Source organism: Dipodomys ordii, unplaced genomic scaffold, assembly GCF_000151885.1.
Source record: "Dipodomys ordii isolate 6190 unplaced genomic scaffold, Dord_2.0 Scaffold47, whole genome shotgun sequence".
In the NCBI taxonomy this organism is placed as follows: Eukaryota; Metazoa; Chordata; class Mammalia; order Rodentia; family Heteromyidae; genus Dipodomys; species Dipodomys ordii.
In genome coordinates, this window is record NW_012267263.1 from 3209503 (window position 1) to 3226865 (window position 17363).

The following is a 17363-nucleotide window of genomic DNA, read 5'->3' on the forward strand; positions in this document are numbered from 1 at the left end:
AGGTCATGACAGGCTTGGGACACTTCCGGGACAAATGTAAAGCTTTAGGATTCAAAAATTAATAAAGTAAAATCTCACATCCTCCTGCTACAAGAAATTGAAAATATAAGCATTTTAAACACTTGTGTAGATGTGGTGTGTGTGTGTGTGTGTGTGTGTGTGTGTGTGCGTGTGTGTGTGTGTGTCATGTGAGATGGAGCCTTCTAGCTACTGCAGCCTCCGTGTGTGTGTGTGTGTGTGTGTGTGTGTGTGTGTGTGTGTGTCATGTTGACAGCTGAGCCTTCTAGCTACTGCAGCCTCATGCTTTCTGCCCCCAGGACCCTTGCACCAAATATTCTACCTTCATCTTCATCCACAGCTCACTCTACTTAAGGGCCTTTGCACTGCTATTTTCTCAGCTTGGAGCTCCCTTTACCCAGTCAGCCATTGTAGATCCCTGAGTTTCTGGAGCATCCTCAACAAAGCATCACAAATTGGATTGATACAAGAGTAAAAACGTCTGCTTTCATAGTGCTGAGGCCAGAAGTCTAATAGTAGGGCCACAGTCTTCCATCTAGAGTTTCTGTAAGGGTGGTTCCTACGTCTTTCAGTATTTGGAGCACCTGGGTCCTTCCTGCCTCTGGAAGGTCCTTCCTACCTCTTCCAGCTTCTGGGGGCACCAGGTATCCCTTGGCTTCTGACCAAATTACTCCAGTCCAAATTACTCCCTGCTTCCATCTCCAATCAGCTTTATTCCCAAATTTCCATCATGTGTTCGTGTGCCCATACCAGGGCTTGAACTCTGGATTTCACACTTTCTTGCTTCTAGCTGGTGTTTTTACTGTGTGTGTGTGTGTGTGTGTCTGGTGTTTTTACCGTGTTCTGGCTGGTGTTTTTACCGTGTGTTTGTGTGTGTGTTTATATTTTCTTTGGTAGCCAGGCACTGGGTGGCTCGTGTGTGTGTGTGTGTGTGTGTGTGTGTGTTTATATTTTCTTTGGTAGCTAGGCACTGGGTGGCTCATGCCTATAATCGTGTGTGTGTGTGTGTGTGTGTGTGTGTGTGTAATCGTGTGTGTGTGTTTATATTTTCTTTGGTAGCCAGGCACTGGGTGGCTCATGCCTATAATCCTAGTTTCTCAGGAGGCTGAGATCTGAGGATCATGGTTCAAAGCCACCCTGGGCAGGAAAATCCTTGAGACTCTTATCTCCAATTAACCACCAGAAACCAGAAGTGGTGCTCAAGTTGTAGACAGCACTTGCCTTGAAGTGAAGAGCTGAGGACAGTGCCCAGGCTCAGAGTTCAAGCCCCATGACAGACAAAAAAATAAAACAAAATAATAATTTCTTTGGTGATGGGGCTTGAACTTAGGGCCTGGGCACTGACCCTGAGCTCTTTTGCTCAAGGCTAGTGCTGTACTATTTTGAATCACAGCTTCACTTCCAGTTTTCTGGTACTTAATTGCAGATAAGAGTCTCATGGACGGAAGCGGAGCGCTGGTGGCTCACGCCTGTAATCCTATCTACTCAGGAGGCTGAGATCTGAGGATCTCAGTTCAAAGCCAGCCAGGGCAGGAGAGACCGTGAGACTCCTATCTCCAATAAACCACCAGAAAACTGGAAGTGGCGCTGTAGCTCAAGTGGTAGAGCCCTCGCCTTGAGCTGAAGAGCTGAGGGACAGCGCCCAGGCCCAGAGTTCAAGCCCCACGACCAACCAAAAAAAAGAGTCTCATGGACTTTCCTGCCAGGGCTGGCTTTGAACCATGATCAGAGGATCTCAGTTTCCAGAGTAGCTAGGATTGCAGGTATAAATTGTACCCTGCATTTTTTTTTTTAACCTCAAGGCTAGAGTTCTACCACTTGAGCCACAGTTCCAATCCAGCTTATGGGGTAGATAATTGCCATTGGTGCCCAGTAGGTTCACAATTCCCTATTTAATTGTGAGCTAATGATGACTTTGAGACAATGGATCTAATCAGAGTTGACTTAAAAAGCTTTTGCTATCAGGGTAATCGTGTAATGCTTGTAATTCTAGCTTTGCAGGAGGCTGAATCTGTGGATCATGGTTTAAAGCCAGCCCAGGCAGAACAGTCCATGACACTCTTACATCCAACTAACCATCAAAAAACCCTAAGTGGAGCTATGGCTCAAGTATTAGAGCACTAGCCTTGAGTGAAAAAATTAAAAGACCTTGAGTTCAAGCCCCAGTAAGAAGGGGAGAGGAAAGGAAGCATAAGGAGGGAAGAGGAAGTGAATAATAGAATGAATCCAAGTTCTCTAACGTCATTTATTGGAGCAAAGCACAATTTTAATGCCCTATGAGAATACCTCAAATAATTCTGAACAGTTGCTGTTGCCTTCCTATAAGCTACCTCGATTAACTGATTTAGTTCATAAAGAAATAATTAGTAGGGACTGTTACCAGACACATTTTGGAGATGAAGAAACATACACAGCAACCTTGCCTCCAGGACCTGCTTTCTACCACATTAGTCCAGTGCTGCCTTAACATCACAATCAAGCAGAATCTCAAGGAAAATAGTTTATGTACAATACTGAGTGCATGAAAGCAGGGACATTTAATGAGACATTCATAATAAATTACTGCAGGCTAAGCATTGCTCCTAAAGGTTGGTGCCAAGGAGAGGATTAAGTGTCAGGTACCACCTCACAGTATAATCCCCTGGCCTGGAGTGCCACAGATCTGCTTCTCACACCCGTATCAACACTACTCCCAGGTAAACCTCCAGGACTACTCAATTTAGCAAATGCTCAAGCACCACCTGCAAGGCGTATTCTGGTTTTCAGGCCTCAAACCTCATCCTGGAGATAAGCAGGGCTGAAGACAGTTATACCAAATGCAAATGTAAAATGATTCTGTCTTCTGCTTTTAATAGTAAATCTGTAAACTTCAACCATGCCTTCCAAGCTATCCATGGGGAACCCTGTCCCACCCCATATCCTAAGCCTCAGCTTACCTTCCCTTTCAGTGTCTGCAATGAATCCAGGTAGGCAGCCAGCATGGGCAGACTCAGGGTCTCCACGAGGGTAGTGTGCAGCCACTGGATCAGCTTGGTGTCCCAGCTCACACTTGCCAGAGCCTGACGCACCCTCCTTGCACACTTGTCCACAGCAACACGGCGCAGCACGGGCTCATTACAAGCCTGAAAGATGTAAGCAGAAGGAACAAAACAAGAGTTCTACTTGGTTAGAAAATGGGGAAGACAAGTCAGTCAGCCAGTGAAGCCTGAACTAGGAAGGCCCACTGTGGGCAGATTTCTGGCTTACCCCTTCATTGGCCAAGCGGGCAAGCCGATCAGATTGCAGGGCTTTGAGGATCTTGTTGAATAGCTTGTTCTGGGCCATTGTCCAGCCCGTCCTATAATGGAAACTCTGAGGAATTAAAATCAAACCCTAGAGTTGTTCCCATGTATGTTTACCTAAAGAAGATTTTGCCACATTTTTGCTCTCATTATGAAAGCGTGTAACTTGAGATAGCTTAAAATCACTAAGTTAAAACATGAGACCCAGATTCTGGTCCCAATCTTGCCAATGACTCACATCAACACACCTTTTTATCTATCTATCTATCTATCCATCCATCCATCTACCTACCTACCTATCTTTAAGTAGTTGTACAAAGAGGTTTCAACATGTCAGTTTGTAAGTAGTGTGTTTTGATCAATGTTACTCTTTCCACCATTCTCTCTTCATCTGTCCCAATCAGCACACCTCTGTATTAACAACACACACTAAAAACCAAAATCACTACAAGTCTTTCAATGCTAATAAACCTAATTATTAACAACTAAAATAATCACAATAATAAAGAAAGAAATGGCCCCACTGCAGACATTTTTAATTTCTTCACCTTTTTTATATTTATATTTTATTTTTTGAGACAAGATCTTGCTATGTAGCTCAGGCCAGCATTAAATTTGTGCTACTTCTCAGACTCCTGAATTCTGTGACTACACCATACACCACCATGCTGAGGTTGAAATTCTTAAGTTTTATATTTCACACCAAGGCAGAAAGGATCAGCAAATATCTTTACTTTTCCTATAGTACTGAGGATTGAATCCAGGGTCTTGCACATACTAAGCAAGCACTTACTCTGACACTTAGCCAGACCTTCTACCCTTCTGCTTGTATTGTGTTTTTGAGACAGGGTCTTGTTAACTGTGTGTAGGCTTAAATCCTCCTGCCTTTGCCTCCTGAGTAGCTGGGATTACAGGCATGTGTCATTATATACAGCTTCATCTACATTTTTTTTTGAGACAAGATAACAAAATAAGAAACTCAGTATTTGTTTACCAACTTTCTCTGTCATTAAAAAATAAATAAAAAGAAACTGGTAATAACTTTTGAAAATTGAAGTGGAGAGTAGACACAAGTGAGATAGATCAAGGTAGCATTTCATATCCATAGGGATAAAGTTATTAAGTAGAGACAACCAGTAGAAAATCTAAATTCTGCCCGGGCACCAGCAGCTCACGCCTATAATCCTAGCTACTTAGGAGGCTGAGATCCGAGGACTGTTGTGAGGCTCTTATCTCCGATAACCACCAGAAAACTGTAAGTAGTGCTGTGGCTCAAGTGGTAGAGCACTCTAAAGAGCTGAGAGACAGTATCCAGACCCAGAGTTCAAGCCCCATGACTGACAAAAACAAATAAATAAATTCAAATCCCTATACATCTCTTTTTACATCAAAATAAATTTCAAATGTTTAGCAAAAAGCTAAACATTAAAAAATAAAGCTATCAAAGTTCTAGGGGAAAAACAGTGATTATTTACTTACCTACCTACCTACTTCTACCTGTCTGTCTTTGAATAAGACTAAGGATTACCCCAAACTTAGAAGTAAAAAGAGAAAAATATAACTGCATAAAATTTCAAACCTCTAGGGCTGGGAAGGTGGCTCAGTGGTAGAATGCTTGCCTGAGGCCCTGGGTTCGATTCCTCAGCACCACATAAGCAAAAAGAAAAAAAGCCGTAAGTGGCGCTGTGGCTCAAGTGGTAGAGCGCTAGCCTTGAGCTGAAGAGCTGAAGGACAGCGCCCAGGCCCAGAGTTCAAGCCCCATGACCGGACCCCCCAAAAAAAAATTTCAAGCCTTTATTAAAGAAGTATCATAAACAAAGTAAAAACAGTGGAAAAATAATTGACAGTGCTTTTAAATGCTAGAAAAATTATCAAAAAAAAGATGAAACAAATGTGGAAGCTAGATCTAAAACACGACTTATGTATGGTAACATATACAAGGCTCAATACATTTATACACAAACAAACTAAGGGAGGGTATACTTAGGGGAAGAATTCAAAGGCATACATCTTTTGAAACACTATAAGGTACTGTTTATCAAAATGAATACTAGGAAATAGAAACATGTTTTTTGAGGGGGTAAAGGATGGCATAGGAATGGAGGAGGAGTAAGCAAATGTAGTCCATTATATTCAATAGATACTATATAAAAATTAAACTATGTAATTTGTGGGTAGAAATAGGATAGGAAAAATGGGGGAGGAAAAAGGGGTGACACTGACCAAGAACCACTGTGCTTATAACCTGACCCCTTTGTACAACTCCTCAGTAATAACAATAAAAAAAAATACTCAACAGACAACATACAAAGGTAGATCACAGCCAGATGCCTGCTTGGTCACTGCATCACTTGGAAGGCTAAAGCAGGAGGATCCTGAATTTGAAGTTAACCTGGCTATTTAATGAGACTGTATTAAAGGAAAAAAAGGTAGGTATAGCATCTCACCTCACACCTGTAATCCTAGTTCCTCAGGATTTGGGTTCAAGGCCAGCCAGTGCAAAAGTTCTCAAGACCCCCATATTCATCAGTAAAACTTGGTCCTAATGATACACACCTGTCATTCCAGCTGTATTCCAAGTATAGCTAGGAGGACAGAGGTCTGTCTAGGTAGGCCCAGGCATAAATTCAAGATCCTATTCAAAAAAGAAACTAAGACAAAAAGGACTAGTAGTAAAGTGCCTACCTTAACAAGCCCAAGGCCTTGAGTTCAAACTCTCTAGTACCCCCCCACACAATTACCTATCAAGTAAGTAAAAATTTAAAGTTTAATACCCCTGTGCTATGAGAATATAATAAATTAATAGATCCTCCATATTCTTTCTGTTTATCTCATCCAGGTCTAATGCTAGCGAGGCAAGCACTCTTCTACTTGAACAATGTCTCAGTTTTTTACTTTTTAAGTTTGGTTTTGAAATAAGCACTTTGTACTTTTGCCTGAGCTAGTCTTGGAATACAATCCTCCTTCTGCTTTCAGAGTAGCTGAGATTACAGGCATGTACCTCCATGACCAGACAGTGGCCTCACTTTCTCCCTAAAATAGAATCTCTACCTAAGACATCTCTCATTTTACAACTTACCAGTTGCACAGTCTTAAGCGAATCCTAAACTAGGAACCAGGACTTTACCCAGAGCTCTAAAGGGCTGGTTGTGTGCCCTGAGTCTCCTGTATATAAAATAGATATGGACCAGATAACCCTGACATTATCAAATATACGGGTCAGCATGACCACTGGTAAGGATAACAACTAAAATCCATGACTGCAGAGATAGAACCAGGTAACCTCTTTGGCAGTGCCTTTCCATGCATCATCAGAGCTTGCTATAGCTAAATCCTTCCTGAACCTCCAAAGCTACTTTGCCTTTTATAATCACTTGTGGATGCTAGAAGCAATCCTAGGCTTCTGGGGATTGTCCTTTCTCTTCTTGTGCTTTAGTTTTCCTGGTTTAATTCCCATTACTTCATCAGGATGCAGTCCATTTTTGTTGTGGTTTAATATTAAAAGACTGGTTTAGCCAGGCACCACTGGCACATGCCTGTAATCCTAGCAATTCAGGAGACTGAGATCTGAGGACCGCATCTTGAAGTCAGTCTGGGCAGGAAAAGCCTGTAAGAAGACTGTTATCTCCAATTAACTATCCAAAAAAGCTGGACATAGATCTATGGCTCAAGTGGTAGAGCTAGCCTTGAGCAAAGCAGTTCAAAGACAGTGCCCAGGCACTCAATCCAAGCCCTCAAGAACCAGTACAAATAAAAATCAAAATTCAAAAGACTCGATTTGGAAAGTGAAAGCTTCAACTTCATGTTGGATTCAGACTACTTCAGAGGCTTGTGAGACCAGAAGCTCCAGACCACTGGTTTACAATCCCATTTTCCTTCATATTATTGCATATTAACATGAATAGCATGCTTTTTATGTATACTGCCTCTTGGGTAAGATTGAGGATTGGATGGAGATAACAGGAGAGAGAGAATGCTCACAAACAGTATAGGAAAACCTCTCTGGAGACACAAGTATCTACCTCCACGTTAATAGACCTCCAATGTCCTATCCTATTTAGGTTAAGTCTCTCTTCCACTGTCCCTTTCCCCCACCCCTTCTCTCTTCCTCTTCCTTCTTCTCTCTCCTTCCCTTTTTCTTTTTCTCTGTTTTTGTGCCAGTACTGGCACTTGAACTACAAGGGACTTGATACTGTCCCTTATCTTTTTCACTCAAAGCTAGTGTTTTACCATTTGAGCTATAGTTCACTTCTGTTTTTTTTTTTTGTTTTTTTTTTGGGGGGGGGAGAGGATGGTTAATTGAAGATAATAATCTCACAGACTTTCCTGCCTGGGCTGGCTTTGAATCATGAGTTCCTTAGAACTCAGCCTCCAGAGTTGTAAGACAGGCATGAGCTACCAGTGCCTGGCAGTTGAGTCTTAATTGAATTGTAGTGATCACCTTTCCATTCTCCCTCCATTCACATATATACATTTATAAGTTTGTGCAAGTACCTCTGCAGAACAAATATCTCAAAGTAAAATAGAAAAAGTAAAGACTATCTGATTAAAATTTCCAGAATTTCCAGTTCTGTGAAAATAATGTATCAAAGGAACCATAGCATCATTAAAATGGTACTATATTGTAGTCTTTCTCAAAGTCAAATAGAAAGAGAAAGATTATATGATTAAAATTTCAGAATTTCAAGTTCTGTGAAAATAATCTATCAAAGAATTCACAGCATCATTAAAATGGTACTATACTGTCATCTTTACTGCCAACATCTTTGAGCTGTTTTTCCTCTCTTCCCTCTACCTTACTTTCCGGTAATAATTTATCATCAACTGGTTTCAGTAAGGAATTTTGTTTTGTCCAACAATTTCTAGAGCCTTCTCAAAACTTACTTACATTGAAAATTTCAGCTTCCAGAACAGAAAATGAAGCTGGACACTGCTGGCTCACACTTGCAATCCTAACTGCTCAGGAGGCCAGGATCAGCAGGATCACAGCTAAAGGCCAGCCAGGGTAGAACAGCCTGCTAGAGTTCCCCCCCGCCCAAAAAAACAGAAAAGGCTGGGCCAGAGGCATTGCTAAGGTGGCAGAGTGCCCACCAAGAAATCAAGTTGAATGAGTACAAGGCCCTGAGTTCATAGTTCAGAAATGCCAAGGAAAGAAAAACAGAAGAAAAGGTACAATTTATGAAGCACGAAGAGTATATCCAAACTTCTCTCACTCTTCAGTGTACAAGATGATGTTTTCTCTATTTTTCTTGCTCTATATTTACTGAAACACAAAATGATGAGAACAAGAAAAATGATGTGAACACAAGGGGAAGCTAAAAGTTATTTAAGCTAAAAGACATTTAGAAATTACTACCATACACTAATGAGAGCAGAAATTAAATTTTAAAACCACAATGCTCAGTCTAAAATCCTAGAAAAAGTTCTTAGGATTGTTACTGATATATAACAAAGTGATCCTAAGAATTGAAACATGTTCTCTTTATTTTGTCAGCTTCGTGGGAGGCTATAAAATTAAGTGGGCAGAAAAAGTGATCTAACCCAAGATTAAGATAAAGAGCATGGGAAAGATATAATTAAGACAAAATTTAAAAACAGGAGACAGAATTTTAAATACAAGTCTAAACAGTCAAATAGCTGATGGGAACTGGTGAGTCAACTGGCTCTTCCTCACTCCACGTAAACCTATTCAATTTTCCTGAGTGACAAAAATTCCTTTCATTTCTAAGATGAGATCAGAAATCTATTGTCTCCCATGCTCTGACCAACTCCAAATGATATAGTGACCTGTGGCTCATCCTATTCAAAGTTGGCAAAACACTACATTGTCGTAGAAAAACACCGTCTGTTCTTCCTTCCTGCCTTCCCCTTTTTTGGTAAAAGGGTCCTGGTAATGTCAAACTCTATTGTCCTGCCAGCCTCCCAGGTGCTTGGATTACAGAAATGTACCGCCATGCTAGACAAACTTGATAGTTAAAAAAAAAAATCATTATTTCCCTGTTTCAAATGAGACTAAGTCAACAGTAAAATGTCTATAGATTTTTAAACTGAACATTAGAGAAACTTGACAAAAATTAAGTTTCAAAAAGGAAGGAAAGGTGTCTCTCCTTTTGATCACCCAACTGTCTATGGGCTTCTGCTTGCCTGCTTACTCAATAAAGCACTGCTAAGTTTTCTTTTTAATTTTTTTTTTTTTGGGTCCGGTCATGGGGCCTGAACTCTGGGCCTGGGCGCTGTCCCTGAGCTCTTCAGCTCAAGGCGAGCGCTCTACCACTTGAGCTACAGCGCCACTTCCGGTTTTCTGGTGGTTTATTGGAGATAGGAGTCTCACGGTCTCTCCTGCCCGGGCTGGCTTTGAACCGCGATCCTCAGATCTCAGCCTCCTGAGTAGCTAGGATTACAGGCGTGAGCCACCAGTGCCCGGCTTTAGAGCACTAGTCTTGAGCTGAAGAGCTGAGGAGCTGAGGGACAGCACCCAAGCCCAGAGTTCAGGCCCCACGACCGGACCCCTCCCCCCCCCCAAAAAAAAAGATAAAATAAATTAAGAAACTGTGAGCCAGGTATGATGATAGTACATGCCATTTCCCTCAGCACTTGGGAGACAGAGACAGAAGGAACCTGGGCCACCCTTGGGTCTCTTTTTGAGGGGGTGAGGGGAAGCTGGGGCTTGAGCTCAGGACCAGGGTGCTGTCTCTAGATTTTTTGCTCAAGGCTAGTGCTCTACTACTTGAGCCACAATTCCACTTCTAGCTGTCTGCTAGAGAAAAGTCTCACAGACTTTTCTACCCAGGCTGGCTTTGAACTGTGATCCACAGAGCTCAGCTTCCTGATAACCAGGATTAAAGATGTGAGCTGTGCCTAATTCTTTACTGCAGAGGGTTTGGCAGTCAAGGACACTCTACTCTGGAGCCAGATGGACAAATCCCTGCCCCACAGTTTTTTTTAAGGTTTCCTATCTCTGGGCTGCTTCATCTTGTGAAACAGATTAAAAAGGGATAGATCCCCAAGAGTCCCTGGGAAGATTTAAAAAAGAGAATGCATATGAAGCACTTGGAGGAATGTCTGGCACTCAGTAAGTAGTAGCTCTTTGTTATTACTATCTTTGTATAGTTTATTGTTGACTATAACAATGGGGATAAACACTTTTTCTGAACTCCTTGATCCTGACAATATTCCAGACTTTCATTCACAACAATTTTCCTCTTTATCAGAAGCATTCCTCTTAAGATATTACTTTAATTTCAATTAAACACTCCAACCAACTTCTTGACAAGTGGGGGGGGTAGGGGCGGGGGAGAAGCTGCACGTCCACACAGGTACACTAATACTGGAGCTTGAACTCGGGGCCTAGGTGCTAATCACTCAAGGCTAGTGCTCTACTTAAACCACTTAAACCACAACTCCACTTCCAGCTTTTTGGTGGTTAGAGATAAGAATTACAAGGACTCTCCAGAGTAGCTAGGGTCATAGGCAAGAGCCACCAATGGCTGGCTTGAAAATGTGTGTGTGTGTGTGTCTGTGTGTGTTGGTCCTGGGGCATTGTCCCTGAGCTTTTTTGCTCAAGGCTAGCGTTCTACCACTTGAGCCATAGCTCTTCTTCTGGCTCTTTGGTGGTTAACTGGAGATAAAGTCTCATGGACTTTCCTGCTTGGGTTGGCTCTGAACTACAATCCCTCAGATCTCAGCTTCCTGAGTAGCTAAGATTACAAGCATCAAACACTGGTGACTGGAAAAAAATTTTTTTTCTTCTTTTTATTTTGGGTAGATCATGGGGCTTGAATTCAGGCCTGAGTGCTGTCCCTGAGCTTTTCTGCTTAAGGCTAACACTCTATCACTTTGAGCCACAGTGCCACATCTGGTTTTTGGGTGGTTAATTGGAGATAAGTCTCATGGACTTTCCTGTCTGGGCTGGCTTTGAACTTCGATCCTAAGATCTGTCTCCTGAGTAGCTAGGATTACAGATGTGAGCCACCAGCACCCAGCAAAAAGCTATTTTTTTCTTCTTTTTTTTCTTTTTTTATTGTGAAAATACCATACAGAGGGGTTACAATTACATGGGCAAAAAATATGTATATATTTTTAAAGCTATTAAAATGTTAACTTTTTATAATGTGATTCCAAAACATTTTCATTATCCTGGTCACAAACCAGAATAATGCAATTTTTACAAACATACTTTTCATTCTTTTTGTAGTAAGGATGACTCCTATATTGTGCAAACATCAAAACTAATCATATCTATCACATTTAATTCATTTATTTATTCCATAAACATTTGGTGGGGGAGGGGTGGAAAATAGGATCTTATATATCCCAGGATGACCTAGAACTTGGCAATTCTCCTGCTCCATCTTCCCAAGAAGATTTCATTCACATTTCAAACATGTGCTATTAATCTCAGAAAGTAAACTGTGTGGGGCTTTTTAGTTTGTCTTGTGATGCTGGGAATACAATCCAGGGCATCATGTATCTCACTGAACTACTGCATCCTCTGGCCTACCTCTATTTCCTTTTTTTTCTGAGATGAAGTCTCACTATATTACCTAAGCTGGTTCCTAATTGCTGAGCTCAAGTGATGCTCTTGCCTCAATCTTCCATGTAGCTGGGGCTATAGATAATCAAGAATGCATCTGCTCTCAATGAACATAATATGCCTTCTGTGTGGCAGACAGTATTCTAGTAGCAATGACAGTGAGACAGCTGAAATGTAAGTCCTACTCTCAAGGAGCTCATGGCAGAATGAGCTGAAGAGTTAAAATGCAGAGTGAGAACATTCTGACTTAGGTGCCAAAAATCAAATAAACTCCTAATTAATGTGTTTCAATGAAAATGATGATACAAAATAATGACAAGGGTGACCATTAACCCTACAGGGACCCACATGCCTACCTGTTAACATGCTCCTCCCAGTCTTCTGGTGGGGGAGGGGCATCTGCATCCGTCCTGGCAAAGATGACATGCCTTTCACACTCGTTCATCACACTGCGTGCCTTCTGATTGTCATAGAGTGGCATAGGAGTTGACGTGACGGTCTCCACATCTATTGGGATGTCTGATTCACTGTAAACAGGTGAGGAAATAGGACCAGGCCACCCATACTTCACACAATACAACTGTCTAACAATCATTTTCATCTTTCCCAAACTTGCCTAGACCTCTGCACTTTTTGGTATGTGCTATAGGAACACAGAGTCATTTTAAGACCATACAAAAAGTGACAAAGCAGCTATTTAAAAAGACAAATATAAGCTTTAAATTAACAAAATCAACCAGAATGAAAAATTAGTTGTTCATCACACTGATCACATTTCAAGTACTCAGCAGATATATGTAGCCCCTGCCTACAAAAGGGATATCACAGGATTAGAACATTTCTTACTACTACAGAGATTTCTGCTGGACAATACTGTCTAGAGTTTTAAATTATTCATAAAAACTTAAATTATTCATAAAAACTTGCCTTTCTGCTAGCAAATGAACTGGTAGTTAATTCTATGCTTGTAAAGTCTGTAGTTGTCTAAGACAGTACACTTGGAATGCAGACACCTTAGTTATTTAACTAACTCATTTTGTACAGATACTAAAACAAATATAAATGGAAAAGTGAATCTAAAACTTGACGTTAATGAAATTCAAGGGGCATGAGGTTTCTTCCCCACTCACAGATCATTTCACCAATGCCTTCACTTGATATACTTTGTCAGTCACGCTGGTCTGTGGTAGTTTATTAAACGTACTAACTTCTGGAACTCAATGTTTTTATTGCACACATTCTCAGTGATTAGAATAATTACATCAATATGAAATTAAGCAAAGAAATATGTACATAATGGTGGGCATTATCTTTTATTTTCTCTGGACCAGACAAAGGGCTAGCATTTAGACAATACTATTATAATCTATTTTTGAAAATTCAAAGTGATCTTTCAAAAATATATAATTCATTTCAATGACTTCTTACCATTCTTAGAATCAAATAGCTACATGAGGTAGCCTCTGCCAACTTCTATCTCCCACTTATAGCCTTCCACCAGATTCCGCCACAATGACCTAAAAAGAGTTACTACAATATGCCAAATTTCTACGTGCAAGGCTAATATACGAAGACAAAGGCTTATCTGAGAAAAACTTTTCTAAGTACCAGACCAACTCTACTGAAAATGGACATACAAATTTCAATGTCAGCAAGAAGCTTTTCATTACAAGAAAAAAGTATTTCTGAATTCTACTCTAAGGAACTTTTGAGTTTATTCCAGGCCAGAGGCATCAGAATGATGCTAAAGTCACAACACCAAAAATCTAAAAAGCTTACGGAAATGAAATAAAAACCACTGTTTTACACATGCTAAAATTACATCATAGCTCTTCTAGCTAACCCCTGGAGACTAATGGGAATGGGGAAGCATCTAAAGAAGCAAAATACCAGACTTCTAGTCCCTAACAAAACAAACCTGTGGGGCTGGGAAGGTGACTCAGTGGTAGAGTGCTTGCCTTGCATGCATGAGGCATTGGGTTCCATTCCTCAGTACCACATAAGCAGAAAAAGCCGGAAGTGGCGCTGTGGCTCAAGTGGTAGAGTGCTAGCCTTGAGCTGGGCAGTGCCCAGGCCAAGAGTTCAGGCTCCACAACCGGCAAAAAAACCCAAAAAACAAAAAAACAAACCTGTGCTTGAAAAAAGATAAAATATAGACAGGCATCAGTGGCTCACACCTGTAATACTAGCTACTCAGGAGGTTAACATCTGAGGATCAAAGTTCAAAGCTAGCCCAGGCAGAAAAGTCCTCGAGACTCTTATCTCCAGTTAACCACCAAAAAACCAGAAGTGGCGCTGTGACTCACAGTGGTAGAGCTCAGAGACAGTGCCCAAGCAAGCCCCATGACCAACAAAAATAAAAATAAAAGATTAAACACTAGATGAGAGTGAAAACAAAACCCTTCTCCAAAAGTTTATAATTAAGGACACAAATTGATCATAAGAATAGAAAATATCACCAGGCACCGGTAGCTCACACCTGTAATCCTGGCTACTCAGGAGACTGAGATCTGAGGATTGCGGTTCAAAGCCAGCCTGGGCAGGAAAGTCCATGAAACTCTTATCTCAAATAAACTACACAGAAAACTGGAAGTGGCGCTGTGGCTCAAGTGGTAGAGCACTAGCCTTGAGCTGAAGAACTGAAGGACAGCACCCAGGCCCAGAGTTCAAGCCCCAAGACCAATCAAAATAATAAATAAATAAGTAAATAAATAGAAAAAACAACAAACCTTGAAATGGAATAAATCAATGCTTTAGAGCTAAAGAATTGCTAAACAGTATTACTTAGGCCAAATGTAAGTATATCATCTCATCCATCAGAGAGTAAAAAATTTTAAAGTTGATTTTCTATAACGTAGGCTGGCTGAAACATAATTAGATATAAAAGTTCAGTATGGGGCTGGGAAGGTGGCTTAGTGGTAGAGTGCTTGCCTAGAATGCATGAGGCCTTGGGTTCGATTCCTCAGCACCACACAAGCAGAAAAAGCCTGAAGTGGCACTGTGGCTAAAGTGATAGAGCACTAGCCTTGAGGTGAAAAGCTGAGGGACAGCGCCCAGGCTCAGAGTTCAAGCCCTACATCCGACAAAAAAAAAGAAAAGAAAAGAAAAAAAGAGTTCAGAATAACTCATGGTAGCTATTCTGTAATAAGGTAAGGAATGAGGGAAAACAATGTTTGGAGAATTCCCTACTAACCTTAGGAAAAGCAAAATGTAAAGTACTCTAAGAAGGCTGTTTCTGCCTGTTTTGCTGCTGTCAAGCAAACCAAATGCAACAATGAAGTTGACAGGGGTCCTGGCAATTTTTCACAACTCAACTTTTCAGACTTTCTCTTTACTTTCCTCTTTCCACACAAGCCCTATAACTTAAGTGGAATGGGTTGTTTGCTTTCCTTTGCACACCTTATTTTTCTAACTCTTGTTAGATATCTCTTGTACAGGTCTACATTTTGGTCTGATATGCTTATGTTGCTTAAGAGAAATGCCTGAACTAAACAGCCTAGCTTCCTATAAGATATCCCCCAATCATCTAAGAGAAAATCCTCTCCAATCCCTACCATCTGATTATTGACCAATTGAAGCAGCAGGCAGCCCTTAGGCAGGAAGCCCAAACTCACATGGTATTCTCATGTTGTCGCCTGGGTGTAACAAAGAGCATGCGTGTGGGGCGGGCACTACTGGCATCTGGGTGGGCACTCCATGGCTTGGCATAGCTATGATCCAGAAAAACGAGGTCCAGCTCCCGCTCGTGCACTGAAAGCTGGAAGAGCAGTGAGGTGCCCATGCGCCGAGCAGAAGTCTGGAAGTCCCTCTCACCGCCCCTGTGGGCCATTTCAGAAGAGGGGCAGCTGGTCAGAGCATGAGTATCTGCATGCTAGTCACCTGCAGTGAAAAGTTAAGTGTGTCAATTTGAATATTCTAAATGTCACCCAACTTAGAATCTCTTTAATCTGCTTACTTTGGTGCCCCATTGTCATAGATGAGTACCTGCTATATAGAGAGCACTTGTGCCTAAGATCCCACACCACCACCCTGAAAAGGATGAGACCATGAATTCTTCCTTACTCAAAAGCTACAAACCGCCGGGTGGCTCACCCCTGTAATCCTAGCTATTCTGGAGGCTGAGATCTGAGGATCCCGGTTCAAAGCCAGCGTAGGCAGCTAAGTCCCTGAAACTCAACTCCAATAAACCACCAGGAAACCGGAAGTGGCACTGTAGCTCAAAAGCTGAAGAGCTGAGGGACAGCGCCCAGGCCCAGAGTTCAAGTCCCACGATCAAAAAATAAAAAAGCTGGGCTGGGAAGGTGGCTCAGTGGTAGAGCACTTGCCTTGCATGCTCAAGGCCCTGGATTCGATTCCTCAGCACCACATAAACAAAAAGAAAAAAGCCGGAAGTGGCGCTGTGGCTCAAGTGGTAGAGTGCTAGCCTTGAGCTGAAGAGCTGAGGGACAGCGCCCAGGCCCAGAGTTCAGGCCCCATGACCGGACCCAAAAATAAATAAATAAAAAAGCTGGGGCTGAGAAGGTGGCTCAGTGGTAGAGCGCTTGCCTTGCATGCCTGAGGCCCTGGGTTCGATTCCTCAGCACCACATAAGAAAAAAACAAAAAAGCCGGAAGTAGCACTGTGGCTAGTGGTAGAGCGTTGGCCTTGAGCTGAAGAGCTGAGGAACAGCGCCCAGGCCCAGAGTTCAGGCCCCACGACCAGACCCAAAAAATAAATAAATAAAATAAAAAAGCTACACACCCAGGTAGCTGGAAGCTGAACAGACACCACAGTTCACAAAGACCTATTCGGACAATAAACTTGTGGTAGGCACCACAATTTCCTACATTGAGTAGAGAGGATCTGGGCAAACAACAGTAATCTTAGATGTGAATTCTTCAAAAAAAAAAAAAAAATCAAGTCTTATTTCCATTCTGTGAAAAGAACGTGACCAAGCCGGGACGCTGGTGGTTTCATCTTGTAACTCTAGCTACTCAGGAGGCTGAGATGGGAAAATGGTCATTGGAAACCAGCCCAGTTCATTGAGACTCATCTCCAGTTAATCACCCAAAAGCCGGAAGTGGAGCTGTGGCTCACAAGGTAGAACTCTAGCCTTGAGCAAAAGAAGCTGCGCGGGACAGCCCCCCACCCCCCAGGCCCTGAGTTCAAGTCCCAAGACCAACAAACAACAACAACACTGGGACTGGTACCAGAAACACACACACGGCGCCCCCAAAACAACAGGGCACCGTGTGTCGCGGGGGTGCTCCCCTCCACGTCTCCCCCCACGGTTATTCACGTTCAACAAAAGTTTTGCAACTACTTCATTTTGGAACCACGAAAAGGAGAGCCGTCCCCGCCAGGCCTGCGCGGGGGACGCCCGGGAAGGCCCCGCTCCCACCGCCCGGGAGGGGCGATGCTGCCAGGGGCACCTCAAAAACCTCAGAACCGCCAGGCTTAACGCGCCGTCCACCGACCCCGGCGGGGGCTCCGGGAACGACTCGGCCCCGGTCACCGCGAGTTCTCGGCGGGGACGAGCCGCCCGGCGCCCG

At 42.4% G+C, this 17363-nt stretch overlaps 1 protein-coding gene across 3 annotated transcripts in view; it reads right to left on the reverse strand.

Moving 5' to 3' along the window:
• Positions 1–17363, reverse strand: part of Kansl3 (KAT8 regulatory NSL complex subunit 3) — a 57012-nt gene that overhangs the window by 39304 nt on the left and 345 nt on the right. The window contains exons 1-5 of one of the 3 annotated variants that reach the window (XM_013019822.1): positions 15447–15527; positions 13261–13349; positions 12189–12359; positions 3265–3355; positions 2955–3140 (exon numbers count right to left, since the gene is read on the reverse strand). In XM_013019822.1, coding sequence (XP_012875276.1) covers positions 2955–3140; positions 3265–3355; positions 12189–12313 — 402 coding nt within the window. In that variant the 5' untranslated portion in view covers positions 12314–12359; positions 13261–13349; positions 15447–15527. Of the gene's footprint in view, positions 1–2954; positions 3141–3264; positions 3356–12188; positions 12360–13260; positions 13350–15446; positions 15711–17363 lie in introns of those variants that run through there. The other 2 variants (XM_013019820.1, XM_013019821.1) reach the window with 2 other exon arrangements.